Source organism: Lissotriton helveticus, chromosome 4_1 (assembly GCF_964261635.1).
Source record: "Lissotriton helveticus chromosome 4_1, aLisHel1.1, whole genome shotgun sequence".
Taxonomy (NCBI): Eukaryota; Metazoa; Chordata; class Amphibia; order Caudata; family Salamandridae; genus Lissotriton; species Lissotriton helveticus.
Genome location: NC_136063.1, coordinates 795,479,585 through 795,500,010, shown reverse-complemented (window position 1 = coordinate 795,500,010; position 20,426 = coordinate 795,479,585). Strand labels below are relative to the sequence as shown.

At 46.4% G+C, this 20,426-nt stretch overlaps 1 protein-coding gene across 7 annotated transcripts in view; it reads left to right on the top strand.

The window, feature by feature from the left end:
- Nucleotides 1-20,426, top strand: part of GREB1L (GREB1 like retinoic acid receptor coactivator) — a 575,070-nt gene that overhangs the window by 378,764 nt on the left and 175,880 nt on the right. For all 7 annotated transcript variants that reach the window (XM_078687443.1, XM_078687441.1, XM_078687437.1 and 4 more), the window contains exons 7-9: nt 2,440-2,562; nt 4,842-4,982; nt 18,992-19,117. In XM_078687443.1, the coding sequence (XP_078543569.1) occupies nt 2,440-2,562; nt 4,842-4,982; nt 18,992-19,117 (390 nt within the window). The remainder of the gene's footprint in view (nt 1-2,439; nt 2,563-4,841; nt 4,983-18,991; nt 19,118-20,426) is intronic.

Genomic DNA, 20,426 nt, shown 5'->3' with positions numbered 1-20,426 from the left:
GGCAATGAATTAAAATTGCTCCTGATTTTGTAATGATTGCTGTTGCTTTTCTTTTATTCCATATGAATTAATACATTGATTGTATAGGGTTGATCTGTGAGACATATCCCATAAATTGAAGGATTTTTGTAGTATGTTTTGATTAAATGATTCTTGTGAAAATATTGGTTGAAGACCATTGTATTTGAATATTGTCTTGTGCAACCAGCAGCACCTATAACGGAGAACTTCAGAATTAATTAGGGCACGTGCCTTTGTTTTTGTCTTGTCAGGCTGTGACATTTCTGATTTTCACCCTTAAGAATGGTTGCAGAGTCCCAGTTTTCTTACCCAGATGCAGTTTTGTTTCCCCTCAGAGTGATGCAATTCTCATCCTATTTGAATAAAATTCAGCAGATCACAGCCTGCAGTATTCCAGTCACCCCTCTTTCATATTTGCAGCATAATTCCATGCGGGAACACGTACTCGCAATTTTTGTCTGCAAGTGTACATTTTGCAGAGCTTTTCTGTGTCGATGAAAGAACACTAATTGCTCTGTGCAAAGAATATTCTTCTAGAAACGTATTATTTGATTGTGAGGAAGGATAATTTCCCCATAGTGCCATGAAGCCTTTACAGGAGTACGAGCAATCAGCAACCACAATAACTTTACATAACTTATGTGCAACATAAAACGACCCTAAGGACGACCAAATGATAATATTGATCATCACAAGTCTTTTGATGGGAATCCTATAAAAGGTTTTGTTGATCTACAATCACTGGTGGCCCCCCGTTTTAGGTTTTTTGTGTCTTGTCAGAACTATTTAGTCTTGATTCCAACCAGATGTACTATGTTAGACGTCAGGTTAAGTAATTAGGAATTTCCATGATACTTTCCTACAGAGACCCCTAGGTTTTCCTGTGGTTCATTTATCTCTTTAAGGGGTACTACCTAGGCTGGTCTATAAATATCCCTTTGGCCCTCCACCCACGTTTTGTTATTTTCAACATAAATTGTTGCCAAAGTCACAACTTTTAAATGGATGTCACGAAAGGAAACTTTTTCAGTGTTTTCCGTAGCCCTTTGCAAAGGTTGGGGAAAAAAAACATGGCACACCCTACTTAGGATCTAATCTGTGGCCTGCTTTGGTCTCCAAACTTGTTGCTTATATTTTGCATTTTCTTTTTTTACGAAGGACTTCTTATTTACCTGCTGCATAACCCAGAGAGGTTTCCGCAAGTTTTCTTATGCTTAAAACAAAGTACGAACTCCAAGCAATTACAGGCTAAACTAAATGTATAAAATTAACAACTTTAAATTTTTTTACATAACGCCTGTTACCACAACTGTGACATTTCGAAGCAACTAATGCTAAAGGGCTTCCCATCAGTCAATGTAGACCCCTGAAATAGGTTAAAGGCTGTTTGTTCTGCCGGGATTTAAATCCTTACTGTAGGTCCCAGAGAATGTCAGCGGCCAGAGCCTGAAGTTGCTAGTGTTTTGTACTGTTGCCCAATGTGGCCATGTAGAAAGTGCGTTGAACGTTGGGATCGGTTACAGGCAGACCCTTTGAAATCCCGAGCTCGGGTGAGGTAGTCCTAAATAACAGAAGAACTGTATCGTTCTTATCACTTCACATCAAGCAGTGAAGAAAAGTCATTTTGATTTTGTAGGGCTTTGGCAGTGTCCGTTGAAACCCCAATCCCTCCACCCACACACTGGTGGGTCTCACAGACAACAGTCGGTACTTACAGGAAGTGTTAAGATGAAGGCCAGCAAAATATGCTGCTTTTGTCGAAGTCACTCACGTAGGTTATACATCTATGGAAGACCCCTTAGCTTATGAGCCCATCTCATTGGTGAGGTATGGGTGGAGGGGACTGTCACCACTCAAATACTATAGGCACCCCAAAGGGTCTAATCCTCAGAAATATGCAACTCAATCAAATGTGGTGAAGGCTCAGCGTATAACTGCAATTAAGATTGCCACATACAGAACTTAGGGTGAGTTGTAGCCCATTTTGTTCATCGTTAGTTGACTAGGAACAACTATTTTGTGATTGCATCTAAGACCCTGATTTATAACCATTTTTAGTGAACATGTGTAATATACTTTTGACTTGCACATTAATTCACCTCGTCATGGAAAAAATCCTTTGTGTGATATACTCAGTTTGTCCTCATTGATCCTTCACAGTCCTGAGTAGGAGTTGTACGTGTTAAATCTTTCATGGAGACGTTAGGCAGCTGGGTGTCCTCTTTTAGTTACTCTATTTGGATGGATTTCTTTTGTACATAATAAATGTTGAGAGAACAATGAAAAACCAGTGTGGAGGTTTCTCGCGTACACACTACACAAAATGTAAATGTGGAAAAATGTAAGCATGTAATTGTGATAATTTTTTTTGTTCAAGGGAATCTCGCTTTGGTAATTTATCGTTTGTTGACTTTGCAGAATGTAGAAGTCGGCTTTCGCCTGCTGGTAGCCATTCCACAAAACCCAACTGTTCAGGGTCTCCTTCTTCAACGCCAGAAAGTGAAACGACTAATGGGTACAAGTCAGGCTTTATGCAGACAGGTAAAATAACTGAAAATTCAAAGTGTCTTGACTGAAATTTATTGCACTGCTTGGTGAAGATTGCCAACGTTTTCCTCCTTGCTGCAGTGTGAGACGTGAATATAAATCACCCTGGCAAATGGAAAAGGTGGAAAGAAATTGCCCATTATTCACTAGCTGCTCACAATTTGTAGCTGATTTTTGTGAAGAGGAAATCTTCTTAAATGTAGTTATTACCCCCTTCTGGTGGAGATGTGAGCTCTTTGAATGCCTTGCAAAAGCAAATCTGCACAACCATAGGCAGGGCTTGGCACACACACTTGCTCCTCTCCACGATTCCCTCGTGGGTGATAATGCGCTTGATAAATATACATAATATAACAGTACGATTTTACCTTTTTCAGGATTGGCACATGTTTGTCCTCCAATAAACTGGACAACCTGCAAGATCACTAGAAGTGGTCCATATATATACTTTTCTATCCGTCCTTGAATCTAGTCCAAAGTGAGCTCCCAGCCTGAGTCAGTGTTTAGTGCCTCGTCATCTCAAACTATGTCAGACAGTAATGGCAGCAGAATTATAACTTTGAGTGCAATCCTTCTAACCCACACTCAGAGGAGACTGTTCAACTGGCATGTTTTTGTAAGAGACCCTTGCTTTTCCATATGAGGTTGGTGGGTGTGTTTATGGTGATGGGGTGTGTGTGTGTGTGTGTATCTCTCTTACTCTGTAAAAATAGGTAGAAGGTGTCTTTTTGGGAGGCATGAGCTGCATAGGGTGCACAGTATGACAGCATGTTCTGTGCTTAAGACTTCTGCTTCTAAAGGAGTCTTACCTGTTGGGTGGGATGAATGGAGCGGTTGCTATTTGGTTTCCCTTTTTTTGTAGGTTTTCAATTCTACTGTGAAATCTAATGTTTCCCACTTCTTTCGTGTGTAGTTGTCTGCCACCTAACCACACTGGTATTCTATTGGTCATGGTCTGGAGAAAAAACATATTTGCTCGTTGAGCAGTACATTGTGGAAAATCTGCAATTGTAGCCATTTATTTGTTTAGATTCTTGATATAGTGCATCAAGGCCCTAGGCATCGGGTTGCAGAGCACTTCACAAGGAAAGGTATAGAGAAACAGTGAAATAAGCAAAGAACATGTCACAAGACATGAAATATAGTTCTAGAACAAGCACTGACACTACCAACTAGTAAGTCTGTCGACCATTTGGCTTTGCGAATGCTTATTTTGGTTTTGAATGTTTTTCTGTATGTATACGTTAAACTCTTGGGGCAAAAAAGCAAAAGACATACAGATTATGGACGGAATGCAGAGTAAATCAAACATTCTCCCTGGCCTTGAAACAAGCCTCCTGGCACTGGTTTCGGGACATCACCCATCATCATCAGCCAGGCTAGCTTGAATCCAGTGGCACAGTGAGCCCGGGACCCTGTCTGGGCATACCCGGCGCACTTCGTGTGAGAAAGTAAAAGATACACAGATGATGGCTGGAATGCAGAGCAAATCACACATTTACCCCCTGTCAAGAGATCTGGGTTAAATCTATCGTTCTTTTGCTCACCGTGCCACTCTAGTTTAGACCTAGCCAAATTCAAATCCGTCTTGACCCTGTTCCTCATGGGAACAGTCCAGCCCGAACTGCCAAGGCAAATCCTCCCCGGACTGGATACAAGCATCCTGGTCCTAGCATTCTGACATTACTTTACAATCCCACCGATTATTTTTGTCTCTTTTTGTGTGATAGTTCCTTCACTTATTGATTGAAAAAACGGATCTAAATGTAACGATTCTGATTATTCACATAACTTTTTAAAACTTGTTTCTAATTTATTTTTCATAAATTCAGACGACATCTAATTAGAGCGAATCTTTACAATTTTTAGCTGATGTGCTTTGGATTGTGTATGATGCTAATTTGTCATGATCAATGTTATTAGTTATTATTGATTCAATCCTGAAAATAAAATGATACATATAGTGTGCTCTCGTGCATACCCCGTACGTTGTGCATTGTGGTTTTTTTGTTGCAGGGAATGGCATTTGATCAGATGTGTGTCCTTTAGGGTAATCCCTGTAGTTGTGGGTGAGATACTTAATGCTTTTATTTCATTTATCGATTATAACATTTCTTAGGTTTATTTTGTAATATTATCCTATATGTATCAGTTGTATATGCTGTGAAATAAAACCTTTTTAAACCTCTATTTCTGGAAAATGGGACTTACCTGACAGTCCATGACTTAAGGCAAAGTTTGCTTTTAATTTAATAGAGTATTTCCCTTACCAGAGTGCACCTCATACAGTCCAGCCAAAGGAGTTGCTGCTGTTAACCTGAGTGGGACCCAGGACCTGTCTATGCCACGAAACAAAGGCATCGTAAAGCCACTGGCATTGCCGGGGCAGCTCATAGGGAAGGCATTCGGCTCAGGTAGGATTTACTTTGTTTTGTACAATATTGATAATGTGTGGGATGTTAATGTTTCACCTATATTATTATTATTTGTTTTCCATTGATTTAACTACCCAGGCCCCTAACTCCTGCGACTCCTGATTTAAGTTTTTGAGATCTATTAAGGGTTTGTTTATAAGAGTTCAGTTCTACAAACTTGAGCTGTCAAACACTTTTACGAACCCTGACAATTTCGGTTTTATTGCTTCAAATATTTTATTGTTCTGATCAAAATTCAAGCACACCAACTTGGTGGCCGACATTAGTACAGGCCCTCAACCCTCCACTCTCCCCCCCCCCCCCCCCCCCCAACCTTACAGATAGACAAAGCGGCTTCTAATAAAGCAGAGTCCGAGTTGGTGGTGAAAAAGTATCCGCCTGAAAGCGTTAATCTTCCTGCACAGCTTGAGTTTGAGCCCAGGAAGGACGCAGCTGATTCTTAGGAGCTGACTTATGTAACTTTTCTCCCACCCGGGGTCTGAGTTTTTTCAACACCAGCCCTCCCAAGCTCTTCCTCCCACTCCTAAGATTCAGCTGCGTCCTTCCCGGGCTCAAACTCAAGCTGTGCAGAAAGATTAACGCTTTCAGGTGGATACTTTTTCACCACCAACTCGGACTCTACTTTTTTAGAAACCGCTTTGTCTATCGCCTACTGTTTTGGAACGAAACGCGTTGGCTGAGCTGTATGTTCTATTGAGAAAAAATAAGCATAAATAAAGGTTTTGAAACTACAAGATTGACTGGACTTCATTACCTGGCACACCCCCATTCGCTTTATCGATTAACGATCTGGAACCCAGATGCACCATACAGCGGCAGTTGCTGGAGTGCTAGTGCGCAGGACTTTGATACTAATGAAACTAGCGTGAGGTGCAGAGCTGTAAGTCCGCAGTTGGGTTCTCTTTCATTAACATTTACAATTAAAAAAACTAGTTTAGACAAGGTCCAAGCTTCCTATTAAAATTAAAACTTTATTTTCGTTTTGTAAATTAAATAAAAAATTTCCAGATTTGTTTACTTATTTGATGTATACTTGTTTCTGTATTTTTATGTATTGTTTGGAGGTTGAAATTGTAGAAGTGTCTCAGGCCGTGGTACCTGGCTTCCAGTAGTGACTGAGTAGGGGTTCCCGGATTTCTGTAATGATTCAATGTGTGGAATTATGTAGCTTCAGTGGCCATACATTTCAATAATTGGTATACATCCTTAGATTTCAAAGGTGGGTGACAAAAGGGATTTATTCTAAACAAAAGTTATTCAAAAAATATTTTATTTCACTTTTTTCATTTCATATACATACTTTTTTAGAGATTAGAAATTTCATAAAAAAATGCATCTATTTATTTCGAGGAGAATTTTTTTTTTTACTTCATATTTAAAGTCAGAAATAACACAAATAGATAATAAATATCATTAGAAAAATACCCCTTGGTATCAACCATACCAGACAATCTGCTCACATACTAACACTCATACCACAGTCAAATCACATCCTAAAATGAAGAAAAGGAACTGGGTTGGCAAGATCACAATGCCATTGATAGGGCCCCAAGATGTAATTTTCAGCCCTTGCAACAGGTCTACGCGCGTTTCGGCGGCTCTAGGCCACCTTCATCAGGACCTTTTTCATCATGTTTGAACAGATACCAGGGGATCTGAAAAATATACATAAAAAAGAGAAATTCTGTCACCACAACAGTGTCACCATATAGTGATTATTCATAAAAAATTCATTCACTGTTCAGTTTAACTACAGGAGCTCATCAACGTGACCAAGGACTACTAAAAATACACATTACAAGTCGTGTCTACACATGAAAAATCTTTTCATAGTACCAACATGACAAGGCAAACTGTGTCACAAATCGCGTTTTCAAGGGTCAAAGCAGTAATGACAGAAATTATCATTCTGCAAAAGAGATTATAGCACCGTATACAACCACATCGTAGCATACAATACATAAATCGCAATCTACTTACAATGCAACTCAAGGATATCCTATCGCCTGAGATTGTGTAGGTAGAATCATGCGTAGGGATGAAACAGACTCACAGCATCTACATGGAAGGTTAAAAAAGGCTTTAGTTTGGATTGCTAAAGGGGAACTGACTGAGGCTCAATTGTATTCCAGGATGGAAAACTTACCAATAACACCGCTCACGGTGGTGTCAGAAAACGTCAATACTTCAAGGCTTAATGTCAGCAGTTGGCAGTTACTACGTCTCATCTAAGTGGCTACAAAAGAAATTATTAGTACAGCGATGTAATGAGTGGAGAATAGACTCTTCAAGGGTAATGAATTGGTCTATATGTTATATGGAACTGCACCTTTTTAATATGATGTCGATTTTTTTAAGCCCAAATTAACGTAACCGAGATGGAAATAGGATTCGGTATTACACAATCTTCAAAGCACGCACACTTTTTACTGATGTCGATATTTTATGACTCAAATTAACGCGGCCGGCGAGGGGGTTGGATTTGCTTAATTCATAGTCTAAAGAGAAAAAGAGAATCGAAAATCCTGAATTAGACCAAGGAATACACTAAGCAGTTGTATCCAAAAGGTGGCAACTCCACAGTTATATTAAGCGCGATCTTACTTATATAGGCGACGAAAGTCCAATTCATAGAGTGCAGGTATTCCAAAATTCAGCGTCCCTAAAATGTGAGAATATATCGATATGTTACTCAAAAAAAAGGGGGGAAGGGAGACGACATGGCGAGTAACACGTATTTCAGCGTACAATATCCACATTTAAATAAGGGATGCCTAAGTTGTAAGAGAAATCCCCTAATTTCACAAGTAAAATCAATAGGGCATGTATGTGATCAACCGATTATAGGAAGGTTCAAGTATTCTCAGCTCAAGGCACGACAATATACGAGCAACCAAAGGGTAAGTATCCTGTTATTTATCATTAGAGAAATTGCCCAAAAGCCTAGTACGACTACACAAGGGCCATAGCGCTACCCGTGAGACACGCCTACCTTGCAACTCGTAAAAGCACGCCGCCGACCCTCACCACTGCCGGAAAACTAGACAAACATTAAAGGGGGTTCGATGTACCGTTTTAAACTGTCTCACGGAGCCATCAGTCACGCGAGATCTCGCATAATGTGAACGTGATGAAAAACGCCTCTAGCAGTGAACATAAACAGAGGACTATAGGGCATACTCCATCTTGCGAGGGGAACACACTAGACGCGAGTGAGTCCTCAGAGTAAAGGTAGAGGAGGACGTCTCTCGTAATAAACATCAACAGTGGACTAAGAATGCAATAACCATCTAGCTAATGGGAAACACTCTAATCGGATTGTGCCCCAAAAAAGAAAAGGGGGAGGGTCCGTAGGTTATATGAAAAATTATTTTAGTTTTCTTAACCAACTGGGAGAAAAAACCAAATGGAAAATAAAAACCCAAATTAGTCGAAATTCTCCCATTACGAACCATACATGCGATGTGCATAGAAGGGGACAGTATTCCTGCGTGAAGCGACTGGTGATACCAAATTCAATAATATCAAGGGCACATTAGAAATCAGTCAGTTGTCAAGGGATGTTTCCCTAAAGATTATCAGTGAGTGTCTCAAAATGAGTATATGGTGAATCGAGAGGTGATTTAATTACTTGGTCACATACTGTTGGAAACCGGCTATTTCTGGTAGGCTAAGGCTTATGCCAAAGCCAGGCAGAAACCACCATTCCAGTCAGGGCAAGGAAGTCACACGCCAAGATAACCCCTGCTCGCCCTCTAGGTAGCATGGCGCGGGCAGTCTAGGCTAAACTCGGAGGCGATGTGTAAAGCATTTGCGTCAGCGCACGACAGCAACAACATACTAGGCACACCACAAAAGAGACTCCACACAAGGTTATATTAAAATAACTTTTGTATTGTCAAAACATATCAGATAGAAATCACACATGTACATTGTGCCAGCTGGCACGGCAATATTCACAAGGGATTATTTACAAGACAGGGCCACATGGGCCACTGTCTGAATCAACACTTTGCAGATATAGAAATACTTGTCAGAAATTAGAATAAAAGTATATAAACTTCACTGTAACACAAAGTAACAGTCATAGATCACGTCCAGTAACTACTGGGGACAGGTAAGTACCACCTACGCAACCCTAAACTCCTTGGGAGACTGTCACGCAGGGGACCAGGACCTCACTAGGACCACCTGTACTAAAGAGAACAACCACCTAAGTATCACACAGCATTTAGGGGTCTAAGAAAGAACACATTACCCATGATGTATGAAACACATTCAGAGGAGTAGTAAAGGAAAACCACCTAAGTATCACACAGCGTTTAGGGGTCTAAGAAAGAACACAGTACCCATGATGCATAAAGATACATTCAGAGGAGTAATAAAGAGAAACACATAATGTATAAACCTACACATTCAGCGGTGTTAAGAATAAAGCACATGATGCAATAAAATTACATTCAGAGGTACCAGAATAATACAGTAGCGCAAAAGTCACATGATGTCTAAAACATTCAGAGGTGCAGGAATAAAACATGATGCAAGGAAATACATTCAGAGGTGCAATAACCATACAATTGCGCAAAACCTACATAAGCCACCACCTGTGGCAGTCCCTAGGCCAACTGGCCTTGTTGGGGCTAGAACGCCCTGAGTCTCAGTGTCAGGGTGCGCTGCCATGCAGCGCCAGTCTCAAAGTACCAAAAAGCCTAAACGTGGCAGCTGCCCACGAAGTGCTGGGCAACTGTGTACCAGAAGCTGTGGCAGGGCTCTCAGTAGCCCCTAGAACAAATCGGCGCCACCTGAGCCACACAGGCTCTAAAACAAACACTGCGCACGTTGGAGCCACACAGGCCCTGGCCAACACGGGTCAAACGTTGGAGCCACACTGGCTCTACAGCAACATGCCCCCTGGAGCCTCCCTGGACACGAGCTTCTCCCAGGCAGGAGGGGACGGGCACCGACAATATGCCCCGACGCCCCTACTTATCTAACATGGCCCCCAAGAGCCTCAACAGGCTCTGAACACGACTTAGGGCAGTTGGAGTCCCTCACGGGGGACTCGAGTCAAGAAACCGCCCTCCTGAGCCTCAACAGGCTCAGCAAACAACATGCGGGCACGAGCCTCTCACAGGGCTCCAAGTAATATGCCCCGCGATCGTCGGGGCGGCCCTCTGCCAAGCGGGGCCGCCCAAAGCATCCTCGCTCCGTTGGAGTCCCTCACGGGGGACTCTGGCACAAATACTGCCCCCGGGTTGTGGGAGCCTCTACAGGCTCTGCGCGACGTTGGGGCGGCCCACTGCCATCGGGGGCCGCCCTGCATACCCCAGCGTCTTAGGGCCGGTCAAACGCCCGCACCCCACTCACCGGTCTCCTGAGGCGGCGGCTGCACGCGGGGGCTCTCTGCTCCTGCCGCCGGAGCCCCGCCTGCTCCTCCAGACGGCAGCTCCTCCCGCCGGCCTCGATGTGGCGGCTTCCACTGGCGGCGGGGGAATCTCCGGTCTCCCTCTCCACACGGGAGACCGGCAACGACAACCCAGAGCTTCTCCCCAGGCAGGGGGAAGCGGGAACAGCCCTCTCCCGGCCACCATGCGTCCTTCCTCCTCTTCGGCTCCCCACCACGTCACGCAGCTTCCAGGAGTCAGCCAACCACAGCGCGGCTCCTGGACCAGGCTCCCGTCCAAGGACCAATCAGAGCACGGCTCTCCTCGGGTCCCGGCCAATCCGGTCGCGGCCCCTTCGTGGTTGTTTTCTCCGCGGCAGATCGAGGTGGGCACTCGTAAATAATTAAATAAATACGGGCAAGAAGCCTCAGCGCGTCCAGCGCTATAAGTGAGCATAAAAGCGCTCCTAAGCGCTAGGAAGTCCAGAGAAAGCGCTCTCAACAGGAAAAGGCAGCCTCTCCATGCTGCCACGGTCCCAGAGCCTCCCAGGGGTAAAGCCAAGTCCCCTCCTCAGCCCAGGCAGGGCAGAGGGGTCCCCCAGGAGTCCAGGCATCCAGGAGCTGGGCAGCACCCACCCCTGGTCGATTCAACTCCAGAGAAAGAAGAACATTTTGGAAGGGGCAGAGCCCCTTCTTATCCACAGAAAAAGCTTTGAAGTCTTTAGAAGTCTTTGTGTAGGCGAGCCCTAAGCTCTGGGAGTATCTGGTTTCCCTCGCCTGTCAGCCTCAGGTCAGAGGTGACAGGGGGCCATCGGGAGGGAGAGTCATCCAGGGTGGGCCGACAGACACAGCCTGGCACCACCAGAGCTCTTTCCACTCCCCCCTAACAGCAGATGGGGGGCCTTTCATCTACGGCTTGACTCAGACCCCCTCCTCCAGACAGTCCATCTACCAACAGGCCCAGGCATGCCTGGGCCAGGCCCATCAGCCAATCACGTGCTAGCAGACTCACTACACAATTATGCCAACTTCTAAAAGTGGCGCTTCTAGGCTACACACAGCCATGCCGCATACACCATTCTGCAGCATTCATTCTCACGAGTTCATACATATCAAACTCGCCCCTGCACTCCCCATGCATCAGGAATCTACCATGGGCATACATATTCCCCATTCATTCCTATGGGAGGGCACGTCACTCACCATCCATACACAGAAAGCACACGCACTTTACACTGTACCACAGTGAAAAAGTGCGCAGAGGCCTACAATCACCAATCCAGGTTCCAAAAACAGGCTAGGAAAAAGCAAAAAGTCATGGGGTAAACCTGCCCAAAGGACCGGGTCCAACACATCCCCCTTCCAGACAAAACGCAGGGTAGACCAATCACTACACTGATGGTCTTCAATGCTTTGGGCGACAAAACCACGGAGACGGGCCTGCAGGGCAGGGCCACCTTACAGTTTTTCGCCACTTTGAACCCACAGGGATTTCCCTCACAAAAGCTCTCTGACACAACTAGGATACCCCACTGGTACACACTAGTCATCCACAGCCAGGACTAGGCCCTAGGCCACCCAACGATCACAGGTCCTAACCAATCCACAGAGTGGGGGCAGAAGCCCCTGGCACACAATAGCCAATCTCCACTCTCTCTCTCAGGGTAGCTACACTACCACTGATCCTATACCCTAGGGACCACACCCTCAGGCTGACTAGAGGTCACAGCAAGAATGCCCGATCCTACCTCTACTCCACCAATGTTAGAACTGGGGGTCTCTAGTTGGCAGAGGTAAGTACCTTAGACCAAGTAGGGACCCTGGCTTCCAGTCAGGGTGAAGGAATAACCCTCACAGCGAAGCACTCACCAGAACACAACTCTCCTACCAGATCAGGACCTCACTCCGTCACTGGTCTATCACCTGGAAACGATTCCACTTCTGAGGTACAAAGCACACAGCACAGTCCCTCTTCAAGCAGGTGGGGGGACACAGCACACAGCAAAGCCCCCTTTCCTCTACCTTAGTGGAAACAACAAACTGCAGGTGGGCCCCAGAACACACAGCAAGGGCCGCCTCCTCAGTCTCTTTAGCTGATCCACCTTAGTAGAGACTCCTCTTGACCTAGAAGTTTCCTAATCTCCCAACCTAGGATTTACACCCTTAAGTTGCACCGGGGTCAGAAGTACACCGTCCTTCTGCACCTCCTTCCAGTTCCACTATCACAGGCACAGTATGTCTCAGGCTAGACAGAGCACACGCCAGCGGCGTAGCAGCGACACACTCCCCTCCAGTACTCCCTATCACAGGGTGATTCTCAGTATGTTCCCGGCTAGACAGAGCACACACCAGCGGCGTATCAGCAACACACTTTCCTCCCACCGGGGTCAGAAGTAAGGACACCGTCCCTCTGCACCCCCCTCCAGAGTTCTGCACCCTCCCACCTGGGAGCGGTACCCCTGGAAGCCAACAACCGGTCAGGACACTAACTCCAGATGCCCTTCCCTCCAGGTCAGGCTGAACCTGAACCTGGCCTCCCCCCTCCTCGGGGAACAACCTCCAGAGGCCCCAAAAAAAAAAAAAATGGTCAAGCACTCTAGACTGTCAAATGCTCAGCGAGCCAGGACTTCTGCACCCTCCACTTAGAAGCGGTACTGCCCAACACTAGGACCGCCGGAGTTCTGATTACAGACACTCCCCGTCCTCTTGACACAGGAAGATCCTCCTCAAATGACTTAGAAGTACAGCCTAGGCCCCTGACCTGGCGCTCCCTTAGGGAACCCTCCAGGCCCTGAGATAGGGTTTCGGGCCAACGTGGGACACGCCGTCCCACACTCACTCCACCTCCACTGAGACAGGACGTGAGCCCCTACACCCCTACCATCCTAATGGGACATAGCTGGGCTACACATGAACCTCTTCACCTACACAGGGTCATCAGATACACAAGCCACTACTTTTAGAATCACTTTCTAATGTCTCTGCACGACATCCAGCACACCGCCAGACATCCACCTTCTTGTCCAATGCCTCTGCAGGATCTCCTGCACACCACCAGAGGTACACCTCACGTGCAAGCTCCTTAAAAAACTCACACAACTCCTCCAGTTCAACACGGCACTCATCCACACACTCCCCCTCCAGACTGGTGAGACAGTTCCTCACTGCCTCTGACTCTCAACCTGTCACCCTCTTACTGAGCACCAGGCACCATACTCTGGGAACTGGGAATGGGACTTCACGCACCGGAAACATTTAAGCTGCCACCACTGGATCCTACCATACTGGGGAATCCAGACACACACACTACACTCAGGGAATAACCACCCTCCTGAGCGAGCAATTTCTCCTCCACCCTCCCTCTCTTCCATCTACCCACACAGGGACAGGAATAGGGATTAGACACTGGACCCAGCAAGGGATTCCTAACCTATGGGAACCTCCCCTATCTACTGGCGTCCCGCCCTGTCATTTTCTCTCATCTGCCACTAAACATAAAGCGCAGGAACACCATCTGAAAATGACACTTCTGAGGAAAAACAAAATCAAAAACAATAATCCCAAATATGTGACTATCTGAAAAACGCAGAGTTTTTGTAATGTAGCCAGTTGTCGCTATGGCACTGGGCAAACGCAAGTCCAAATCCGCACCGCTGACCCACCAATGTTGGAAACCGGCTATTTCTGGTAGGCTAAGGCTTATGCCAAAGCCAGGCAGAAACCACCATTCCAGTCAGGGCAAGGAAGTCACACGCCAAGATAACCCCTGCTCGCCCTCTAGGTAGCATGGCGCGGGCAGTCTAGGCTAAACTCGGAGGCGATGTGTAAAGCATTTGCGTCAGCGCACGACAGCAACAACATACTAGGCACACCACAAAAGAGACTCCACACAAGGTTATATTAAAATAACTTTTGTATTGTCAAAACATATCAGATAGAAATCACACATGTACATTGTGCCAGCTGGCACGGCAATATTCACAAGGGATTATTTACAAGACAGGGCCACATGGGCCACTGTCTGAATCAACACTTTGCAGATATAGAAATACTTGTCAGAAATTAGAATAAAAGTATATAAACTTCACTGTAACACAAAGTAACAGTCATAGATCACGTCCAGTAACTACTGGGGACAGGTAAGTACCACCTACGCAACCCTAAACTCCTTGGGAGACTGTCACGCAGGGGACCAGGACCTCACTAGGACCACCTGTACTAAAGAGAACAACCACCTAAGTATCACACAGCATTTAGGGGTCTAAGAAAGAACACATTACCCATGATGTATGAAACACATTCAGAGGAGTAGTAAAGGAAAACCACCTAAGTATCACACAGCGTTTAGGGGTCTAAGAAAGAACACAGTACCCATGATGCATAAAGATACATTCAGAGGAGTAATAAAAAGAAACACATAATGTATAAACCTACACATTCAGCGGTGTTAAGAATAAAGCACATGATGCAATAAAATTACATTCAGAGGTACCAGAATAATACAGTAGCGCAAAAGTCACATGATGTCTAAAACATTCAGAGGTGCAGGAATAAAACATGATGCAAGGAAATACATTCAGAGGTGCAATAACCATACAATTGCGCAAAACCTACATAAGCCACCACCTGTGGCAGTCCCTAGGCCAACTGGCCTTGTTGGGGCTAGAACGCCCTGAGTCTCAGTGTCAGGGTGCGCTGCCATGCAGCGCCAGTCTCAAAGTACCAAAAAGCCTAAACGTGGCAGCTGCCCACGAAGTGCTGGGCAACTGTGTACCAGAAGCTGTGGCAGGGCTCTCAGTAGCCCCTAGAACAAATCGGCGCCACCTGAGCCACACAGGCTCTAAAACAAACACTGCGCACGTTGGAGCCACACAGGCCCTGGCCAACACGGGTCAAACGTTGGAGCCACACTGGCTCTACAGCAACATGCCCCCTGGAGCCTCCCTGGACACGAGCTTCTCCCAGGCAGGAGGGGACGGGCACCGACAATATGCCCCGACGCCCCTACTTATCTAACATGGCCCCCAAGAGCCTCAACAGGCTCTGAACACGACTTAGGGCAGTTGGAGTCCCTCACGGGGGACTCGAGTCAAGAAACCGCCCTCCTGAGCCTCAACAGGCTCACCAAACAACATGCGGGCACGAGCCTCTCACAGGGCTCCAAGTAATATGCCCCGCGATCGTCGGGGCGGCCCTCTGCCAAGCGGGGCCGCCCAAAGCATCCTCGCTCCGTTGGAGTCCCTCACGGGGGACTCTGGCACAAATACTGCTCCCGGGTTGTGGGAGCCTCTACAGGCTCTGCGCGACGTTGGGGCGGCCCACTGCCATCGGGGGCCGCCCTGCATACCCCAGCGTCTTAGGGCCGGTCAAACGCCCGCACCCCACTCACCGGTCTCCTGAGGCGGCGGCTGCACGCGGGGGCTCTCTGCTCCTGCCGCCGGAGCCCCGCCTGCTCCTCCAGACGGCAGCTCCTCCCGCCGGCCTCGATGTGGCGGCTTCCACTGGCGGCGGGGGAATCTCCGGTCTCCCTCTCCACACGGGAGACCGGCAACGACAACCCAGAGCTTCTCCCCAGGCAGGGGGAAGCGGGAACAGCCCTCTCCCGGCCACCATGCGTCCTTCCTCCTCTTCGGCTCCCCACCACGTCACGCAGCTTCCAGGGGTCAGCCAACCACAGCGCGGCTCCTGGACCAGGCTCCCGTCCAAGGACCAATCAGAGCACGGCTCTCCTCGGGTCCCGGCCAATCCGGTCGCGGCCCCTTCGTGGTTGTTTTCTCCGCGGCAGATCGAGGTGGGCACTCGTAAAAAATTAAATAAATACGGGCAAGAAGCCTCAGCGCGTCCAGCGCTATAAGTGAGCATAAAAGCGCTCCTAAGCGCTAGGAAGTCCAGAGAAAGCGCTCTCAACAGGAAAAGGCAGCCTCTCCATGCTGCCATGGTCCCAGAGCCTCCCAGGGGTAAAGCCAAGTCCCCTCCTCAGCCCAGGCAGGGCAGAGGGGTCCCCCAGGAGTCCAGACATCCAGGAGCTGGGCAGCACCCACCCCTGGTCGATTCAACTCCAGAGAAAGAAGAACATTTTGGAAGGGGCAGAGCCCCTTCTTATCCACAGAAAAAGCTTTGAAGTCTTTAGAAGTCTTTGTGTAGGCGAGCCCTAAGCTCTGGGAGTATCTGGTTTCCCTCGCCTGTTAGCCTCAGGTCAGAGGTGACAGGGGGCCATCGGGAGGGAGAGTCATCCAGGGTGGGCCGACAGACACAGCTTGGCACCACCAGAGCTCTTTCCACTCCCCCCTAACAGCAGATGGGGGGCCTTTCATCTACGGCTTGACTCAGACCCCCTCCTCCAGACAGTCCATCTACCAACAGGCCGAGGCATGCCTGGGCCAGGCCCATCAGCCAATCGCGTGCTAGCAGACTCACTACACAATTATGCCAACTTCTAAAAGTGGCGCTTCTAGGCTACACACAGCCATGCCGCATACACCATTCTGCAGCATTCATTCTCACGAGTTCATACATATCAAACTCGCCCCTGCACTCCCCATGCATCAGGAATCTACCATGGGCATACATATTCCCCATTCATTCCTATGGGAGGGCAGGTCACTCACCATCCATACACAGAAAGCACACGCACTTTACACTGTACCACAGTGAAAAAGTGCGCAGAGGCCTACAATCACCAATCCAGGTTCCAAAAACAGGCTAGGAAAAAGCACAAAGTCACGGGGTAAACCTGCCCAAAGGACCGGGTCCAACACATACCAAGATAATTCCTCATTCAAACCTCGTTTGACACTATCCAAAAGATAAATCCAAAAAGTTTCACGCTTTTTGCGAGTGATTTCATTCGATTGACCCATTTTAGGTACTACCTTTTCCAAAATAGACCATTTAATCTCATGTTCCGTATGGGATTTCTCTAGACAATGTTGGACTAGAGGGGCTGATAACTTTTTGGTCCTGATGGCAGACTTGTGTTCACTGAAACGGACGCGGAACTCACGACCCGTCTCACCCACATAAGCCAAACCACAGCTACATAATTCTGTGTTTCTGTTCCCCTCTGTTCCTTGGCCACATCTTGTTCTCTTGAGGGGGTCCCATCATACATGCTGCTATGATTCAATGTGTGGTCCATAGATTGCAGTTATGGGGAAGTGGGAGATCACAGAAGTCAAAAGGTTAATAACCGCGGCCCCGGGATTTTATTTGGCATCTTCACCATCTGAATGGTATTCTTGCCTTCAGTGAGCTGCCCCTTTCCTGGGACAACATGCGATTAAGAATTTCAGATTTCAATCAAGCAGCCTTAAACCGAGCTCTAATTTCAGAGGCACCCAACTGCTTAGTTTGCTTAGTAACAGAGCCCCTGGCAAACTCAATTTATTTCGTATTTTGTCCAAATATTATACTTGCAATGTCCTTGTCTGCCTAGATGCATAATGCCAACTATTCTATGCTAAACGCAAATTAAAGCGTGAAGAGGAGGCTTCCCTGTTCTATACTCCTGCACAGCAGGAAACAGCCGGCGAGCCAGCCATTCAGTACAGTCTGGAATGGGGGAAACATTTAAAAACACAGCCATTGAGATACATCTGGGTCCAAGGCCCACTCTATGCATAGACCCAAAGAGGAAGCACCGTTCTAACCGGTCAAGGGTCTTCTTGGTGTCCAGGTAAACAAGTACTACAAAAATGTTGTTCCTCATGACCTTCCTTGCTAGGTGGACAACCCTCCATATGTTGTTGTGGGTCTGAGACACTTAGACCAATCCTAACTTGTAAGGATGAATACTGTCAGGGAGAAGATTCTTTAATTTAAAGCAATGACGGTGACCAGTTAACATTCATTTGTGCTTATGGTCAGTAGCAGAAAGTAGCTGACACACTCCTCTCTGAACCTGCTTCTTCAAAGGCTTGAATGCTGAGACATAAACGTGGTGAGGTAGTGATGATGGAAAGGCCCAGGACAAAAGAGACCCTAAAATACTTCTTGTGGTCTACGCCTCTGCAATAACCATTTCCCTCCTGCCACGTTCCTGTGTTTTGTTACCCAACCTCATACCATATTCCCCTCACCACTGCTTCCTCTTTACTCTTGCTGCTGTTTTCCATCTGCACCCCTTTCCCATTGTGATGTAATTCCTTTGCTGTGGATCCACAACTTTTTTCACTTTGGGAACCTCGTTATGTACCCGTATCCATGTGATCTGCAGACTTATGATTGGCACATAGAAGGAAAAAACAACCTTTATATGGTACTGCTGATCACACTACAACTATTTGAACTTAATCCTTTCTGCATGGATCAAGCTTACATCCAGTTCTTTACAGTTTTCCTTTGTTCAATCAGTATAATTATTGCGCACTTTCCTCCAATAATACTTGGTGCAACCTTGCACAACCTGATGTATTAAAGTGTCTTGAATTTTGGATGCTGTGCTGCCTGGTTTAATCAGTGTCTCTATATTTTCATAAAGCAGCTCTGGTTTTAAGGCAAGAGGGATACTGGCGTCCTCACATTAGTCTTCCACCCTGTTTGTACTGCTCTTTATTAAACTTTTAGGCTGCATTTCCTGAAATGTTTTAATTTTATTTACTTTTAGTCCCTCTTACGTTACGTGCCCCTGACGTTGCTAATGGCAGTAATAATGGTGGGAGGAGTACAGTGCTGTCCAGACATGTGCCACATTCTACGTCTCCTAGCCCGGGCTGTGTGGCTATAGATCAAGGTGAGTAGCCGCCATGTCCATTTGTTTGCTTTGTGATTTTCAGGCAGTTTTGTTCGTCCCAACTTGAACTTTTCCCCACAGCTTGAAACAATCTGTGAGCTGCAGTGAAATTATTATTTTTATTACAGATTTATAAAGTGCATGGCTACCCAATAAGAGGCTTCCCTGCGCTAAACTTCTCATGGTACCACAAGTCAAACTAGCAGTGCACACTGAATCATAACAACCAAGTTTTTAACAGTTTGCAAAAGGCTGAGAGAGAGCGACAAGATCTCATGAAGGATGGTAATGAGTTCCACAGTATTGGACCCAGGTAGGCGAAGTCCCGACCCCCTTGATGGGATCTCCTCACTCTGGTAACTGCAGGAAGATTGAAGTTAATAATACGCAGTGAACAATTTGGCATGTAGGACAGCACCAAAGTTCTGAGATAGTGAGTACCAGTGTTTGAGATACATTTACGTGTGTAACATAGTGCTTTAAATTGAACTGGCCTCTAAATTGGTAGTCAGTGAAGATAATGAAGAAGTGTCGCCGTAGACATAAAGTTAGGCGGATGCAGTAAAAGTCTTGCGGCTGCATTTTGCACTATATGAAGTGGCTTGAGCGAAACCTTAGGGACACAAGACAAAAGAATATATTGGCAAAGTCCAGCTTGGAAATAATCAAGGCCTGAATCACTGTTATTTGAGCTGAGACAGGAAGACATCCAAGGATTTTCCTTAACCATTTTAGGGTTCCCAAACAGGTTGACTCAACCTTGGTAATCTGATGGTTCATTGAGAGCTTGTTGTCAAGCCAAAAACAGAGGCTCTTGACAATGGGTACAGGAGTTGGAGATGCACCAAAAGCCTCTGGTCACAGATGGGGTCCCCAAAGGTGAGGTTAGTTGCCCACCAACAGAGTCTCGGTCTTCTCCCCATTCAATTTGAGGGAGTTAGCATTCATCCATGCAGAACCTTTCTTAAGGCATCAGTTCTCCTGAGGTGGCAAGGAAACAACAACCTGGGTGTCGTCCGCATATGAGAAAAGTGAAACCACAGCTCTCCAAAATATCCACAAGTTGGCTTACAATGAGATCAGATAGGGTCGGACTAAGAGAGGAGCCCTGAGGCTCGCTAAATGATAGTGGATAAGGTTATAAATAATGCTGCTGAGTATGTATCTGAAAGACACAGTCCTGCAAGAGTGAACTTGGCCAAGTCAAGGGCTTATCATATCCAACAACAAAACCCGTTCTCTATGGCAAAAGGTATCGTGTGTAGATCACTTTTATTTCCTACTCTACGACGTATGTGCATTACTTTTA